General features: G+C 38.1%; 1 protein-coding gene across 1 annotated transcript in view; it reads left to right on the forward strand.

Annotated features, from left to right (window-relative positions):
• thsd7ba (thrombospondin, type I, domain containing 7Ba) overlaps positions 1–19,267 on the forward strand; it is a 184,926-nt gene that overhangs the window by 55,478 nt on the left and 110,181 nt on the right. Inside the window, exons 3-5 of the mRNA XM_069663300.1 lie at positions 13,050–13,890; positions 15,573–15,821; positions 16,374–16,543. Coding sequence (XP_069519401.1) covers positions 13,050–13,890; positions 15,573–15,821; positions 16,374–16,543 — 1,260 coding nt within the window. The remainder of the gene's footprint in view (positions 1–13,049; positions 13,891–15,572; positions 15,822–16,373; positions 16,544–19,267) is intronic.

Genomic DNA, 19,267 nt, shown 5'->3' on the forward strand with positions numbered 1-19,267 from the left:
TAAAATATTCACTTTGTGTCCAGAAGTTCACAAAGACAAATCTAAACCACATTAGGGGGTGGTTTTGAAAAGTGAATTTTAATCAACAAATGAGTCAGATGCCCTGGCAACTCTAAAATCAGATTTCAAGTGTCTTTTATGTTTGCTCAAAACGCTGAGTGCATTAAAATGGCTGAGGCAGAATGGCTTTTCAGTGGTGTGGTTAAGGCTTGTTCACACAGCACGCATGGCCAGGGTGTCCATGATTTCTGCATGCATGTTAACAGGTTTTAGCATCCACAATGTGGGGAGCGCAGTTCTTTCTGAGATTGATTGAATTATTAAAATAATACATTTTTTATATTGTCATACAACAAGCAGTAAACATTGCACAGACTGCGCCAGTTTGCCAAATATACAATTTCTTTATCACTGTGATTGCCATTTTCCTGATCATCTCCATTATCAAAGCAACCGGGTCTTTCCTCAGGTTGCTGCCTGTATATATGACCATTACTTTTGCTCCTGTGCTTACAGGACAGAAATCCCAAGTCAGCGAAAGACAGTGAGACAGAGGAGTGAATGACACCCCATCCAATTACTTTTCACCTCTAAGCAGGCTGGTGCAGGGTCTTGAAGAGACCACATGAGACAAGCAATTACATGGAAAAAGATTCTAATAACAGTGGAGATAGGACACCTTGGGATGGCCACTGCTGTCTTCATGTCTTTAAGTGATAGTAGTGAGGAATTTATTAGTGTACAGCACAAGTGTAAATAAGCGTAAGTGGAACAATCAAATGGGAACAAAACATTTTTTGCTGTGCTGTGCTATTTAAATAATCATCTCCTTGATTCACCACCATTGATCTGAGATAAATCAGCTCTGGCTAGAAACTCTGGAAGTTCCACTCTCTGTCTTTATTTGTTTGTCATTTCATAACGCAGAATATCTCAGATCTTATATAGTTTGAAGACTGATCATATATTTATTAATGGAAGAAAAGTGTCATGCTACACTTCAGTATCGTAGAATTCCAATATTTGACTGAAATTGGGCTTTAGGTGCTTATTTGTTTAGTTGTGGATTTGCCCAATTAGGGATCCCTGAGTGGAAACGTCTGTTACTGCTGGACAGTCAGTTAGTGATTTGGCATTTGAGTAGGTCTGTCACTGGTGATGTAGGGCTAAAGGTTAAATTGTAAGAGAAGCCCCTTAAGGCTATGTGTAGAGTTACAGCCCCAAGGTTCTTAATACTTTAGTGCTGGATATTGAAGCTGCTTACAAGCTCAAAATCAAATAATATAATGCATGTGCTCATTGAGCATTTATAGAAATACGTTATATACAAGCAGTAATGTCAAACTTTCAGAGTAGCTGCTCATCCTTTTTAATCTCGTCGGAGGAATTTTTGTTGCACAACTTTGAACTTCTTTTGCTTACATTTCTCAATTTTCTTGCTAACCTGCCACATAATTGCTCAGTTAAAATGAGCTGAATAACGAGTTGTGGAGATGGATTGGCTGATAATAATCTGATGAATTTCTGCATATATGGATGTAATTGAGGATTCACCTCGCTGCTTATAAATTATAACTGATGGAAGAGTGGCAAGGGGTATGGCTCTGTGCATAATGAGGCTCATTGGCATATGTATCATTTAATTAAAAAGTGTTGTGACAAAGGACATGCTATCCAGCCAGTCAAAATTAACTCAGGCAAATAGTTGAAGATGAATATTGAGTAAACTCAGCAGATGTTTGTTTGGAAAATACACAAAGAGGTGTGGAGGAAAAACATTTTGTGCTTTGTGTTTAATTTAAGGTAGTAAATTACCAAATGACTCAAAGATTGCTAGACATTAGAAGTGGGTTTCTGATTTGCTGTTCAAGTTTAAGTATTGTATGTTAACAGAGTCTCTTCAGAACTAGGGCAAACAAATAAAGTGCTGGTAACACTTTACAATAATTCACATTTGTAAATGGTCGCATATCAATCAATGTATGAAGTACTGTGAATTAACATTCCTTAAGTGATGATATTTTAAGTGTTAACTAATCACATAAAGTCACAGTGACTTCATAATTTCTTAATGCATGGAGGAGATTCAACTTGTGCTGTTTTTGATCATGCTTTATTGCATTGCAAATTGATTCATTAAGCATGAACGTTTGTGTCTCCTACAGCCTGTTGGCACAAACAACCTTACGCAGTGTGTGTGCTGCAGGTGTAACCGCTAAGAGTAAACTCTCTGTGGCACGTCCGCTCCGCGAACTGTCCGTTATTTGTTTCTTGTAACAGCGGCACCTCGACCCTGGTGCTGGTTAATGCTGTGGCTACATAAATGGACAGTTCACGGAGCAGACGTGCTGCGGAGTTTTTACTCTTTGCGGTAACACCCGTGAGCATACACACGGCGTGAGGTTGTGTGTGCTGACAGGAAGTAGGAGACGTCAGTTTTCTTTTCATATAGTTACTGTCAAGGTGCAGATCACGCTGATTAAGCATACATTTGAACACCATTAGAAATGGTTGATGACATACTGTATGAGTAACACAACAGCAGCCCACAGGTCTATTTGTATTTATTTTATAAGGAAATACCTGAACTATCCCTACTTTTTCATAAGGTTGTCAGTCAGAACCAAGAGTGGGGGTTTGTTATGTTGAAGGAAAATAGATTTAAAAGTCCCAAATAATAAGAAATATGATCATTTATTATTTATATGGACATGAAAACACATTGCATTAATCTGGTATAAATTCCTGTATTTTTTAATAACACAATAAATATTGCAGAACAAACTAAAATATATCACTATGTATGTTTTTTCCAATATTGTGCAGCCCTAACTGGTGAAATAAAAATAAAATTGCAGGCCCTGCTCTGAAAGTTCCTGGACCTTTGGAAAGTACTACCCCTCGAGCAGGGACTTTTCAGGGGGGAAGTCAATTACCCTGGAACTAAATTTAGACCCTGGTTCCTGCTATTGAAACGCGTTCCTCAAAAGGTTCCTAGTTCCTGGTGAAAGTTCCTGCTGTTGAAAAGCACCATTAGACAGGTTAAGTCCAGGAACCATATTTTTAAAAATCTGTTAATATTTATGTGTAGAAATCTGTGTACACACGGGGTATATGCTTTCTCATTATTTTAATCAAAATAAAAATAAAACATGTAATTTTCCACATGTATTTTTATAACAACCAATCTTTTAACTATGCGCACAACAACAAACGAAATCATGGTTGATACAATTGATAGATATGGCATTTTGGAAACCTAAGCTCTGGTGTAGACAACAAAATGAAACAAATTGAATTGGGGGAAAACACAGAAGCAGTAAATGCTGAGTCCTGAGGAAGGACCCTTGGCGAGTAAAGTAAAGTGGTCTGATTTTAAGCAGGGGGCCAAAAACACATTAGCACACAGAGCATTACTGCAAGCAACTTAAGAAAGGAAAAGGACACCAGCACTGTCTTTGCTTGATGAGCGCATGGATACATTTGGACAATACAATACAATCCTTGGCTTTGTAACAGATAAGTTTGGACATCTAGATTCTTCTGCCCAGATTGAATTATGTTAAGTCACTCAGTTTGGATCAAGCTGGAACTTCTTAATGTGATTTGTAATGTTCTCACGGAACAGAGGGAATCATTTAGTTAAATAAACTGACATAACTTGTGAAAAGATATAAAAAAGCCTATTTGTTTCTTAAACACACACAATTTTCACTGAATTTACCATGTTCAGAAGGGGCTCTGGAGCCAATCATCATGGACTTGAAAATCATAGCAGTCTCTGAAGACTGGTTCTTGTCTAAATTGCCGAACGCAATATTCAACAGAAACACCAAAGCAGCAGTTGTTTCATTTGACACAGTCATCATGCAATTATACAACTTATGGGCAGAAATATGTGTCAATAAGAACTGAATTTGAATTATTTATATCTGAATTTGAATTGCTCAACTTGAATCATTTTTTAAGCTTAACAATAGAAATTCAAATTATGAGATTACAATTTTAATTTAATTATTTTATTTTAATTATTTTAATTGAGCAATGCAAATATAAGTAATGTATATAAATATACATCTGTAAACCTGTGTGAAAAGTGGTACAGGTACACAGGTACGCTGTTCTGCTATACTTTCTAAAGTTGGACTTTTAAATGTTGTGCATTAACAGCTCCAAAATGGAGAAATTAAGTTGAAAAAGTTTTAACCAAATGTATTTAAAAGGACAAGAGAGGCATTGATCAGTGGTGAGTGTAGTTTACTGTTGACAGAGTGCTGCTCATTGCTGTTTAAGAGAGAGATTCCTCATTATCTGTTTACTTCTTCTTTGTCTGTCTGGTTTAGCGCATATTTGGCTATTGCTTGTGTTGCGTTACTTGTAATTGCTGTATAACTTTGCTATCATTTGTCCAATTTAAGGGTTCAACACTGCTGAAGAAGAGAATACATGTTAAGTCATGCTGCACTGGATACATTTAATGTCTGTCTTTTCCTGTTTTATTGTAAATCTGCTCAACCTCTTAAGTCTTTTTTTCTTCTACCAAAAAGTTAATGGTAAAAATAGCAGGGTCCCCGAGGGAAATGGAGCCCCTTGGAGGTGTAAGCAAGGCAAGTAAGTGCGACAGGAATAATGGAGCTGTGGGTGACTGGTCCCTCCTGAAGGGCAGACAGATGCTGATGCTGACAGATCGACAGAGTGATTATTCAGAGCTTTGGAGATGAACTAGGGCTTTTGTTAGCTGGCTCCCCATGCAGTGAGATCATTCCCAATCACAGCTCCATAAATCACACATATACAGGCACAGTGTGAAAACAGCACTATTGAGCACAGGTGGTCACACTGATGAATGAGTGGTTATTATGAAAGAGTGCCATCATTGACCACAAGAGCAGTGCACTCAGCAGTTCAATGTTGACACTGAAAGTCTTAAAGCTCAGCTGTAAATTGCTGTTCACATCCTGTTTTTGTGCAGGTGTTTTCATGTCTATTTTAGGATGTAACCCATATAATATTTTTGTCTTGTCAGCTTTGACTTAATTGAGATTTTCTTTTAGAGAATGATTTGGAGCTGAAATATTAGAACTACACCTTTTGAAAGTAAATATGAGCATTATCTACAGCTTAATGTGTCTAATTTGCATGTTTTTATATACATAGATGCTTTCACAGCTGTGGTGAAGCGCCTTAAGTGACTTTGAGGTTCTAAACAAATAGCTAGGCACAGGGCCCACCCAAGGCTGTATGGGGCACTAAGAAGAATTAGAATTAGGTTTTCCCTATCGCCTTTGTGCCAGCAATACCAGTGCGAGCACCTGTGCCAAACTTTTTTGGCAGTATTTTTTACACTTATACAGTTTTTGTGATATAAAGAGAATCAGATGAAGCTGAAGACCTTCAAGACACTTTTACATGTCTTGCTGACACTTGCCTCCTCAGTTTGTATAAGCACATCACCACGGCACTGAATCAAAAAAAGACCAGGCCAGACGAGCCTCTCTCTCTAACCGGACACACTCACGTACACACTTGAACATGACACACACATGTATGTAGCTGTACAACTTTTCACCTTATGCACAGCAGGTCTATCACAATTCAGTCACAGCAAACCCGACTTGATGCCTACTGAGTCCCTAATTTTAACATAGTACTGTCGAAGCAGGAAAAAAATCCACTGCTTTATTGGTAACGTTTTTCTGAATACAGTACTAAGTGGCATACTCAACTGTACAAAAAGTAATAAATCAGCAGACAATGCATTTACTGTAAACAAGTTAACCACTTTAATTGCTTTTGGTTTAAAATGAGCAACATGCAAATGTGCAGAACAACAATCAGTGATTAGATCAGTGGTAGCCAACCTTTTTAAGCCCAGGATCCCTGACCTCGGCCTTGGGGAAAGGCATGATCTACTTATTGAACTGTTGAGAAAAAGACAGCCCAGATTGCGCAATGCCGGGGCCCCGTCAGTAGTAATTGCCACCAGTTTATGAACGGGGATGTCATTTCGCGGACATATTTTTAAAACTCACTGTAAATATCCTCAACTCTCATTCTCTCCTTTAGGTGTTTCAGGGCCAAGTGGCACACCACGGAGTGTGGTTTTGATGTCGGCTGCTGTACTGTTGACTTACCAGCCACCTCAGCTGAGGTTGAAACAGACACTGCAGACACTGAAGGATCAGTGGATGCAGGTCCAAGAAATTGTTCCTCGCATGCAGAGAAGGATGGACCTAAGATGAAAAATAAAATAAAAGCTAGTCATTTTATTTGTCATAGCAATATTTGCTTTTATCCATATAAATGTACTAATCTGGAAAAAAGGAAAACTCACCTGCTGTATAATCAGCTGAAGAGGTGGGTTGCAGTGCTGAATGTACAGTGGCAAGATCATCACTGACACTGGCACTTGAGGAAGGATCAGGGGCATGTGGCGCTCCTAAGGAAGTTTCATATAGTACATTGTTGATGAAACACAATATTCTAAACTAAACTAATATTAAAACAGTTTATTTTACTAACATAAATGATTATTATTACATAATTATTATTATACTCAGTACTCAGCAATTTGTACTCATAAAACAACAACAGGTGTTTCCCATCCCATACATTGATTCACTCAGCTCCTCCTTGCCCCTCTCTCTGTCTCTCTCCATTTAACACACCACAAATGAGACAAGAATTAGCTAGCGAGAGCACCCCTAGCCCACAGTTGGTGCCACTGCCTAACTTCCGCCGCTCTGAGACTACAAAGCCTTCTTCTTTGTTTTCTCTGCTCCAGAAGGTTATGTCCTTTTTTTGCGACATTACTTTTTTGCTGCTTTCTACATCGCAGCAGAGGAGGGGACTAATGCATGAACGTGACTGTGCACCTGCTCTGACAGAGGCAGCATGGATTGATTAAACCAGTAATATTTTATTAGCCAGCTGTCAGACTGTTAACATTATATTGCATTGTATGCATTATTACCATTGACATAATATAACATATCACAAAAAAACAAAAAAAACCTTTTCAAGTGCTCTTGGGCCGGCGCTTAGTCTGCTTATGCCTCGGGCTGGCTCTGGCTAGGTAGTTCACATCATCTTTAACTAGAACAGCAATTATGTTAGTTCACTTTAATGGTATGTTAGTTCAACATGCTAAAAATACATTCAAAACAATGCATTAAAATCTGCAAGGTACTCAATGGCACATACTTTGAAATTAATTAAAAACATTTTTGCTGTATTAAGTAAAAACAGCTGTTTTACATTTGTAGTTGAAGGTCCACTTCTTGAGATCCGTCAACATGAAACAAATGGACAATAAAAATAAAAACATCTCTTATTCAACTTGAGATGCTCAAGTTTAATCACTTTTGTTTCTTTTTAGCAAAATTTGTTTAGCCTCTTTTTTTTTTTCACAGGATTAACCTCCAATCTACACCTTTATTTTGTTTGGGAGACCAGTCAAACTTTGCCTCAAATGCCACCTTTAATAACAACACACATAGAGCACTATGAATAAAACCTGGGTTAATTTTCTCACTAGAGTTTTAGGTTTTATCAAGCTAGACATTGCAAGGAAAACCTGGAATTGTTGAACTAGTATTCTGGACACCTTTTTTGAGTCTCTGAGAATTAAGGTAACAAAATGCTATTAAAGTGAGTTTTTGTACTTAAAAAAAGCAAGTACAATGCATGCAGCAGGCAGAACACACCAATCACAAAGCTCAGTGTGAGACGAAGAGACAATATGAATTAAGGATGTTATTTACATTGCAATTCCCCCTTATCATTGCAAATCAAGATGAATCAACTCAATGATATGCTTCACTGAGCTATGAAACAATTCAGCAGTTTCAAATTTTCCCCCCTTCAGCAGAAAGCAACAGCTCCAAAGCAGTGTTGCATTTCCATTATTGGCCAGGGAACAACGTGTTAACAATAGATTTCTCTGGCACAGAAAATCACAAAACAGTTACAGCAGGTTGTCATTTACAAGCAATTAGGGAAGCAGTAGGATCTCATTATTACAGCAATTTAATTACAATTAGAAGAAATGAATCAAATTACCCTTTTGTGTATGAGGCAAAATAATTTATTTAAATAAATGTATTTAACTTTTTATTTATTCATGACCACATCTTAGAAAATGAAAATAAATTAACAGGGCATTAATCAATTTTGGGATTGGATTTCATGAAACACAAATAGGTTTAGCTTTTTTTTCTTCATCTGTAAATATAAATATAACTGTAAAGTCTTTATATAACAATAATCTACACATAATGCAGTTTTTACACACTGTTGGTCACCATCAGTGGTGGACAAAGTACACGTTACTTTGAGTTCATTACTTGAGTCAAAGTATAGAAACTCCTGGTCAAATATTACTCCAATACAAGTGAAAGTTGCTCACTCAAATGATTACTTGAGTTAAAGTACTGGAGTACTTGCATTAAAAAATACTTAAATATTTAAAGCATTTAAATTTAAATCTTAAAATGTGCTTTCACAATACATGAGTGCAGTCAAGAATACATGGGTGTACATTCTGCTACGGTATCTTTATTTAGAAAACATTATTTACAATTGTAAACTCACATGCTACAGATTTCCAGATTTGCAGCTCGAAAATTATAGGCCATTATGAAGTTTGTGCACGGTAAAAAGAGCAAACGTTTAAAACGATAAAAATCATTTTTCATTTGAAAAACCTCAAACATGGGCTGAAGATATGGCCAGGGGTGCACTCTGCCATAGCCATCATTACCACCAATAAATGAACTGCCTTATGATCTGAGTGACCTTTGCTCTGCGTTTGCTCTACGTTCAACCATGGAGACGCACGAGGTACAGGTACGGCAACACCACTTAGACAAACCACAAGCAGAAATACACGAACAGTTTATTGTCTTTGGGATTTTAGAAAAGAAAAAAAAATCATCAGCTGACTTCAGAGCAATAGCGAGTAACAAGAACATTTATAGAATTGTAGTGGAGTCAAAAGTACGATACTTGTCTTTCAAATGTAATGGAGTAAAGGTATTACGTTTCCCCCCAAAATAATACTCAAGTAAAGTACAGACACTCAGAAAATAAGTACAGATACTAAAAAAAAATACTCCACTGTCCACCTCTGGTCACCATATCATGTTTTTTATTCTGTTACAGATTTGAGAACATATTGTACTGAAATTAAGATCTCATATTAGAAAATTCAATAATTCATTTTAATAACATTCATCTACACATTATGCAGATATTAACACAAGTGGATCACTAGATCATGCTTTATTCTGTTATGGATTTGAAAACATTTTGCACTAAAATGAAAGAAAGTAAGAAGGTCTAGATCCAGGTTATTACCAATTAATCATCAATCAACCAACACATTTTCATACCTAAACAGCAGAATGGATGTATGGACGGATGGATTTTATTGATCCCAAACTGGGAAATTGTAGCGTTAGAGCAGCAGGTTCTCAAAGCAAATACAGCACAGGAGAAACAAAGGAATATATATATCCAGGAATTCTAACAGCAATACTAAATAATAACCTCAACTATAATCTGAAAAGTAAACCTACTCAAGTAAATCTAAAATATAAAACTAACATATATCTTAAATGTAAACAAACATTACAGGGAGGTAGAGGTATTCATGTATCTTCCGAATTGGTTGATAGCCAATGGTTCCCGAAAATCATATAAAACTGTTCTCGAAAACAACATATAAAACTGTTGGCAACTACACCTGTTGCTGGTGTACAGGACAAATACCTGAAAAACACATTGATGTTACCTTGTAATGACAAATGCAGCTCAGTTTCATGCTGCAGAATTCCCTAGAATGCCCCCCATGTCTATGTTTCAGAGTTTGTTACCCTAACAGGAGCAGATTTTGTTTCAGTATACTTGAATGGTTAGTTTGGCTTTTTTTAAAATAGGGTTGTATGAGATACTTACTGGCTAAAGTATGTGGTACTTTTGGCCCCGTCTGCATCGGTACATAGCTTAGCTTCCGGGTAGGAACTCCGGTCGGCTTCTCCTAACAAGGACCGTACTTACTGTTATCTACTGTATGAAGTACACTTACTTTTTATGAGTACCTCATAAAACCCCACTTCAAAAAAACAAACTTTCCCTTTAGAGGAACTTGGATACTTAACCAGATGTTCAAACTAAATTGACTGTTAAGGGTTAGGGTTAGGGTTAGGGTTACTTTTTTCTTTGCAAACACAACTATCAGGTGTTAGCTGAATCAATTTCTAGGACTTGTGAGATAGGAAGGGATTGAGTTTGTCAGTCAACCTTTTTGGACTGTGTTGTTAGCAGTTTCTAAAGCTTCTGACTTTCTTGTGCTGTACACTGGGAATAACTTGATAAAGGGTAGCAACACATTATTATGTGTCCTCTCTGTTGCAGAAAGAAATTTCCTTTAAGACTACACTCTGAAATTACTCCAGAGAACAATGGTAATTGCACATTTAGATGACTCAAATCCTCTGTGTGCTGTGACCACAATTTTGGTTGGTTATCATTACTTTAATTAAAATACATAGTTATAGTTATGTTCAACAGATTATAAAAACCTGCCATGCCCCTTCTCAAGATGCTATCACTGTATTACTGCTTAAAAGATAGATTTTTTGAGATGAAATTACATTTTAAATTAAATTAATTTAAAAATGACTGTTGAGAGATCATGAGAACATGGACGCCTTCGTGAACAGACAACCAGAGGATTCACTACCCTCACAGGGTGCTGCTGCTGGCGAGCCCTGTTTCTTGGTGTCCGAAATAAGAGCAATTCAAGTGTCTACACAGAATATTGAACATGACACAAAAAAGATAAAAGCCACTGTTGAAGACATCAAAGAGAAAATTGGCATGCTGAGTTCACGTATGGATGAAGCAAAAGTTCAGATCGCTACGCTGGAGTTCCCCACAGACACATCCAAACAACAAATAGAGGCCGTCAAAGCAGAAATGCCAAAACTACAAGACACATTGGCGATTTAGATAATTGAGGAAGACGCTGCAACATTAAAATCTTGGGTATACCAGAGTTGAAAGAGGGAAACGATATGATCAGTTTCTTCAATGCAAAATTCCAGTCATGCTGGAGCGCAATTTCCCATCCCCGCTGGAGATACAGTGAGCTCATCGAGTGCCCACAGGCCCGCTAAGATGTGACCGGAGGGATGGAGACAGGCCACAGCCTGTAATGGTCAACTGCTTAGATACCACGTAAAAGAGGAGATACTCCAAGCAGTGAGGGAGAAGGGGCATAATCGTTTGGCAAGGAGCCGAAATGTTTTTCCTGGATTATTTCAAGCAAGTGATGGATCAGAGATTCTCCTCCAGACAAGTGAAAGCTGATCTGAAAAACAAGATAATGGAGTATACACTTTGCTTTCCTGCCGTTTTGGAGATAAAATGCAACGGGGTCCTCCAATATTTGGGCATCAGCTCCTTTTGGGGAGTTGGTTTTGTGTGCGGGTCAGCAGTAGATATTGTCTGTGGTTCCCCAAGTTGTGGGCTGGTTTTGGGGTACTACCTACACTAGTCCGTTAGCTTTACGCATGGCCAGCTAACATGAGTGGCCTTTTCATCCCTGTAGTCATGGTACTACAAGGTGACCTTCAGTTATTGCTAATGCTAGATTAATATGGACTTAACTGCATAGAGCTGTTTGCTGGGACTGTTTGAAATCCCCTGTAGCACATTTGTGGAACAACAAGAAAATCCTCATTGGAGAAAAAACTGTTAACTTGACACTATGGAGGCAAGCTGGGATTGTATATGTCTCATATAATTTCGCAGGTAACCAATTCTGGAGATATGTCCAAATGCAAAGCACCTTGTATAAATAAGTAGATTAGTCATAGTAGATTACTGTTTACTCGCAACACTTGCAGAGAACGGAAAAGCACCCGCTTTTGAAAGTCGCACCCGACACCCAGTCCAAAATAGTGCAAATGCAATGGCTTTCATCAGTGATCAATAGGCTCGATCACCATTGTGTTACAGATGGCATCGAAAATTTCTACAAATACATAAAGTGGGATTATACTAACAGACTCTTGCTGTAGGCCTACTCTGGACATGTTCTGTACTTCAGCACTGGTGGAACAATATCCAACAGGTTATTTTTTAAGTACTGAAAAAGAAATTCCAAGTCTCTGCTAAAGAGGGAGCTCAACCATGGAACTCAAAGACTTGTCCTCTTTTGAAAAGCGCTGGATTACTTTGGTTTTTCCAACAGCTAAAAAGATTCTACTGAGACATTGGATTAGAAAACTCCCATCCCCTTTAGAAGAATCAGCTACAACAATGGCTCAAATAGCTGCTTATGAGAGGGTGACATATTTCCTGTTGGACAAGCTTGACCAATATATGCTCATGTAGGGCCCTTATACAACTTGGCTTTCTGTGACTGTACCATAGAGGTCAGTTAGTAACTTGATTTATTTTTTAACAATGAACAGAGGAAAACAGTGTGCTTTTTTCTTGCTTGCATGTGGTTTGTTTACTTTGTTTGAAGGCCTCCCTCTGCTTGTTTGTTTTTTCCTTTTCTTGTTCCTTGCTTTTCTATGTACTATATTTTATTTAGGACTGTAACTGTTAAATTGGGTCTTTGTTATTCCTTGTTTGAAAAATTAAAAATGGTTGAATATAAAGAAATGTTTCAATTTAGCAATGAAGAGAAAAGGCATCTAACAATAATAGCTTACTGATTAGTAACTGCGGTTGCACAGCCATGTCTTACATAGCCTAAGACATTGATCAGTTTGGAATCAAGAACTCTTATTCATCTACTCCTCTGTGACCAAGAAACTAATTATGTATTTTTTTAATATTGATGTCCACCACTTGTTTGATTACTTTGTGTTCCTTTCTTCCTCAGTTCATGAATGAATCATGAAGCAATCATGGAGGTGAATGGTCTGAAATTTTGCTTGATTGCAAGCTGCTGGAAGTTGCAGTTTAGATTATTTTTTAAATTCTGGGTTTTAATGAAAATATTCTCTCCATATGTATTTTCTTGGTTTCAGGACAGTGGGCTCAGTGTATCGGGGAGGAGTGTGGTTCTGGCGGGGTTCAGACAAGGACAATATGGTGTGTCCACACAGAGGGCTGGACTGCCCACCATTCTCACTGCCTGCACATAGACAAGCCAGAAAGCCAGCGGCACTGCTTTAAGGTCTGCGACTGGCACCAGGACCTCTTTGAGTGGGAGGTGTCAAACTGGGGTGGCTGTGTTCTTGTCCCTTTCTTTTTCAACGAGCTCAAGCTGAGAACTGCTGAGTGCATAACAGCACAGCATGGCATCCAGAGGCGTAAAGTCCACTGTGTGCGCACTTCAAATCGTACTACAGTCACTGCAAGGATATGTGATTTTTTTTCCCAGAAACCACCTGTGGAGCAGGCATGCCTTATTCCCTGCCCACAGGACTGTGTAGTTTCAGATTTCACTTCCTGGTCAAGTTGCAGCAAAACTTGTGGTGCTGGTCTGCAACATCGAACTCGACATGTCCTGGCCACACCAATGTATGGAGGTGCAACCTGCCCAAACCTCACTGACACAAGGATTTGTTCTACCCCATTAAGTTGCCCTGCTGGTAAAAGTGAATACCAGTACAGCCTTAAAGTAGGGGCCTGGAGTGAATGCCGAGTCCTCCATCACAAGGATGCCCTTTTAAGTGGCAGGACTACAGTGGACTTCAGCACCAGCACTGATGAGAACAACACAGTCACACTGCATAAACCAGCTTCTCAGCACCACAACCCCCATCCTCTTGCGCACAAATATCCCATGTCATGGGAACTTGAGGTGGGATACAAGACAAGACAAGTCCGCTGCACACGGAGTGATGGAAAGAATTCTATGCTGAGGTAAGCTAATCAAAAGTGATGCATGGTGCTGCTTTTTTTTTTTTTTTATAGAGCAAGAATATAAATAAGTGAACATGAAATAAACATGTGGGCGCCATGCACACAGTAAGGTCCATTATAAGAAGAAGATTATTTTGACAGCAAGGTGGCTGTGTAAAAAAGCCAGTTTGTAGTTAGTATGAGGAACAGACCAGTACAAATAACTAGATTTTTATTACATTAATCAGTTTTTCCACTGATGTAGCACATGAGTTGAGTTATAAAAAGTATTCTGTAGCTGAATGTGGGTGTCCGTAGGGTAAAAAAAAGTCCTAAAAGAGTAATGTGGGAAAAAAACATCTTTTGAATTAATGGTGGTTTATAACCATAGGCAAATAATAAGTAAAAGCTGTTGTTTTGCCAGCATATTAGCATGATGGGGAGGCACTGTTGTGGTCAAGGGCTGCTCCCCTCCTGTCCGCTCTGATTGAGATAACCCTGGTATGTAAATTTGAAAAGAATGGGTTGTTCTTTCCATGCTCACACACAAAGCAAGCACTTACACACTAATGCGCACACACGGGCACACACGGGCATACACACACACACACACACACACACACTCACACACACACACACACACACACACACACACACACACACACACACACCTCTATACATAAAGAAATGATCAACATTTCATCCTGTTCCATCATTGTATGTTCTGTACAGTTTATAATATTGACTACATGCCACCATACAATCTACATTGTGTAAAGCACATTTTATAAATCAGTTAAAGCCTGCCAATCAATTATAATCTGGTGGAATGATGATATTTTCTTATTCATAGTCATTAGCACTGAATTGCAATTCAGCACAACTCAGAACTCTCATGCACTGCTCTGAATTAAGAATTATGCTACTTTTGATGTCATTTATTTATTTATTTATTTTTGGATAAGAGGCTTAATATTGTGTATCTTAGTATGTGTGTGACATTTGCATGTTATTATCCCCGACAAGGCAGGTTCTCTGGCTTTATGGGCTGACGGCGAGGGGACCATTTACAGTTCAGAGCCTGATTAGCATAGTATTTATTAAGACGTTTTTGAATCTGGATTTCCCACCTGAGTTCTGCCTCATTCTTCTTAGCTAATTACATCCTAATTACAAAGTAAAATTCTAAAATGAGCATTGTACTCTCATCTTAACCTGACTAATCAAACTGTCCAAGCTAAACAATGAGTAATGCACTTCTTCAGTATTTTTAATTGAACATATCAGTTCTTTGAACCATTTTTGTAAGATCTCACTTTATACCTGATCCTGTGTTATGTAAAATTGATCTTAATATTGCTATGTAGAAATGGAGGCTGCAAGTGTAATTTGTTCATCAAGAAATTAATAGATCTTTTGGTAGGTTTTCAAGTAGATGGCATCCGTATAACATTTATTACTGTTCCATTACCTGATAAAATCTCGAAGACATTTCGCCTCTCATCAGAAAGGCCTCTTCAATTTGGAAGAAGCCTTTTGCAAGAAGCCAGTTGCTGTTCTTTTGTTTTTTTTGTTTTTTCCTTTCTCTCATTTTCTATTGTCAATCTGGGAATGGGTTAAATAGATGTTATGATAAAGTTTCTTAGTAGTGTCACAACTGTATTATTACAAATTTAACTTTTTATTTTCTTCCCAATCTGTAGTCTTTGTACCAAGGACAGCTCACCCTTAACCTTCCAGGCATGTATGATGCTTAAAGACTGTCAGACATCCGACTGGTCATTGTGGAGTCCCTGCTCTAAGACCTGCCGGTCCACCGACCTGTCTCCTGGTTACCGCCTCCGGTCACGGATCATGACGCACATCCCAGTTGGAGGGGGGAAACAATGTCCTGCCCTTGAAGAAAAAGAAGCTTGCAACATCATTGGAGACATGCTCCCAAACTGCCCTAGGTAGTTTTGTTTTTTGGCATTACTTCAAATGTTTTTTTAAACCTACAAAGACCTCATTTACTGCTGGGCGTTCCAGACATGGATGAAACATCATTCTTTTAGGAGTGTCTGAGCTTTTATTATGCTTTGGCTAATATTACACGCAGTAAACAAAGTAGTCAATAGAGAATTATTTTCCCCGCCGGTAGATTTTGCACTATTTGGTAAATCTAAACGGAGTGCCTGAGAGCAGAGGTTTTACATGATTAGAGAAAAGTAATTACGGAAATTAAGCATTTAATAGATTACTACAGGCTGTTGTGGTGGTAAACTCCTGCACTATTACTGCTTTTTGCACCATTGCATTTTTCATAGTTGAAACCAAACATTTAAAATCAAATAATCATGCCTCCTCCCTTGCCATGCAGTGACTGCTCTAGTTATTTGTGTTTTGCTTCTGAATGGGTGCAGCCTTGTTTCTGATAAAACACAACTACGAAACTCCTGTTTACCTCATCAGCAGTAATTGCTTGTGCAGATTGCAAATGTTGTTGTCTGTGTCCTCTCTGTCAGATTTGTGTGGAGGACCACTGACTGGGGGAAATGTCGCATTCTTCCATTACTGAGCCAGCAGGACCGGCGGCTGGGTAACATTAGTATTCTGTGTGGAGGAGGGATCCAGACCAGGAGGACATACTGTGTTCAAGTCCCCGATGACTCAGCCCCGCATCACAGGAAGGAGGGTAAGAAAAAACGTCTCCATCACATTTGACTCAGAGCTTGCTGGAAGCATTGTGACTCAAGAGATACACTATAAATTCAATGTAAACTCAGTCCTGTTTTATAATAAAAGCTGTAAGCATAAATTGTTCAAGGGAGAGTTATCAGCAGAGCACTATGGTGGTTATGCAGTCTTCATAAGCTCCAATATACAGTATTGTAGCTAAGGCTTTGAATAGTAAGGACTAGTAAAATAGCTAATTTTACCTCTAAAGATGTTTTCTTTAGAGTTGCAAACACTACGGAGCCCCTGAGGGGGCACGATGAGATTTTCTTTTAGGGATACTTTTGCATTCACTGGCAATACTTATGCATTTCTTTGCATTACTTTTGCGTTATCTCGCAATACTTTTCTTCTTCTCTCTCTCCTTCTGAGTAATATATCTATTTCCAACCAGCCGCCCCCAACGCACGCACCAGTATGGGTCATTGAATTTTACTTTGAACTAGGCTTTAGGTATGCTGATATAGCAATACTGCTTTATAGCAATAGTTATGTAATTAATGAAAGTAAACTTAAATGGATTCTTAGATCCAGAGGTCTCTCCAGAAGAAAGTAGTATGGATGCAGATGACAGATCACACCACATAATATACCTAAATCTACTTCAACGACATCATACTCATGCCCTTAGGATTTTGTGTTTTGCGGATGCTCATACAGTTTCAGTTTTATGATTTAGGTAAATTGATATGACTAGCTTCTACTGAACTAAGAGTATGCTATTTGAGTCAATAGTCATAGTCAGTGAATTGTGATCAATTTAATTGTAACTATTAAATACAGAAGAGATAGTAGTGCCAATATTTATACACTCGTTTTTCTGTTTTCATCTTTCTATTCCATTGATTTGTCTGATACATAGTGCTGTAGTAATGCATATGGGTCCCTTTTTGTTATGTGTGTCTGCTTTACTGGATCGTCCTGCTTTAGAGGTGGCATTGGGTGTGTATTATTAGGCTTGCCTTTATTTTAATGATGTGATGACTGTTTTCCTACTTGTGCAGAAATCCACAGGAATATTATGTATTATGCAAGCTGCACCAACTGATTTAAATTCCATAATTGAAAGTAAGGTTAAAAGTGACAATAGCAGCATATGACAAATAGGTATGATAAATAGCAGCAAAATTTTTAAAGTATGGAATAATAATAGTAATAAAAGTATGATATGAGGAATAAGACTGTATACAATGTAGTTTAGTATATATGGTGCAATACAAAAGTGGCAAAAAAATCTAGGTATTGTAAAGTATTGTATATTACTGTATGTATGTCTATAATGTAGTATGGTATGGCATATATGCTATGTGTGTGTTGTGTGTGTATATATATACATATATCCCTGTCCCTGGAGTAGTTTCAGGTCTATGTTGTAATGTGGTAAGTAAGGATTGTTTTTTTGTTTACTTTCACTAATTACATAACCATTCCTATTCAGCAGTATTACTAAGTCAGCATACTTAATGCCAGTTCAAAGTAAAATTCAGCAGCTGGGCGGAAATAGATATATTGCTCAGAAGGTGAGGGAGAAGAAGAAGAACATTATTGCGAGGTAAGCAATAAGTATTGTGAGGGAATGCAAAAGTATCCCCTGTAGTAGCCATGACCCCTCGGGGGTTTACACCTATGCTGCTGCTCTGAGTTAAAACTGTCTAACTGGTATGTATTTCATTATACAGGTCTTCCATGTCCCTTTAAGTACTAGAATATCATTAGGGAAAGTTTTTATTTGCTTTTTCACTGAGTTAGATGAAAACATGAATTGCCATTCTGGAGAGAGGCTGTTGATATTTAAAGAAAGGAGTCTGGGGAAAGGAGTCTAAAAACTGAAAGCGAGCAATATAGTTGAATCCAGAGCATCTGCTGCTTGGAAGTGAGCTATCCTCCACATGACACATTGTGGTTGTTATGTGGGGGGTGCATTTCTGTTTCCTGGAGTCTAGATCACTGGGAGGTTGCTAAGGAACCAGTGGAGACAGCAGGTTGTGACTGCACTGCTCAAAGAAATATCTATAGTCATGCTAGCGCACTTGCAATGCTCAAAAAGCAGACACTGAAAACTGGATTACTTCTGATGAGCACAGCAGCTCATCAGCAGCTCATCATAGTTAAGACATGGTAGCTGATTATTTTTATTATTAAGTCAGGATAACTTGTATGATCTCAAACTGTAATGTAGCGGATGATCCCATGATGAAGAATTAAAATCATTAACTCCTTAACAAAAACAAAATGTTTTTATTCCTGTTCACATGACCTCTGGGTCAATAATGACAAGTTGAGTCAGCTGATTTATGGCTGTTATAGGAGGACGACTTTCCTTGATTTCTGGCTAACATCAAAAGACTCACTCGAGCAACAAGATGGAGATATCCAAAAACTGTATGAAAATAAAGAACTTTATGATTAAAATGTACCTTTACTAATATGTTATGTGTAATAATCAACTGAAGTTACTGGACTGATGCTTAATGTTGATTGTTGATTCTAAATGTACAGAGAGGATGAGTGGCTATCTGTCCACTCTCCCTCTCATCCCCCCTGCCATTGCTTTAACTGATAAGAGATACTACAGTTCTGTGACTCTCTGAATTTCAGTTGGTCAGGAAAGAGACAATTCTTAAACCTATAGGCCGAACCCTTAATTAATACGTATTCTATTACCTCAATTATTTTACATTAT

The sequence above is a fragment of the Semicossyphus pulcher genome, unplaced genomic scaffold (genome assembly GCF_022749685.1).
Source record: "Semicossyphus pulcher isolate SPU_LCO1_2020_fin unplaced genomic scaffold, fSemPul1.0.p SCAF_15, whole genome shotgun sequence".
NCBI lineage: Eukaryota > Metazoa > Chordata > Actinopteri > Labriformes > Labridae > Semicossyphus > Semicossyphus pulcher.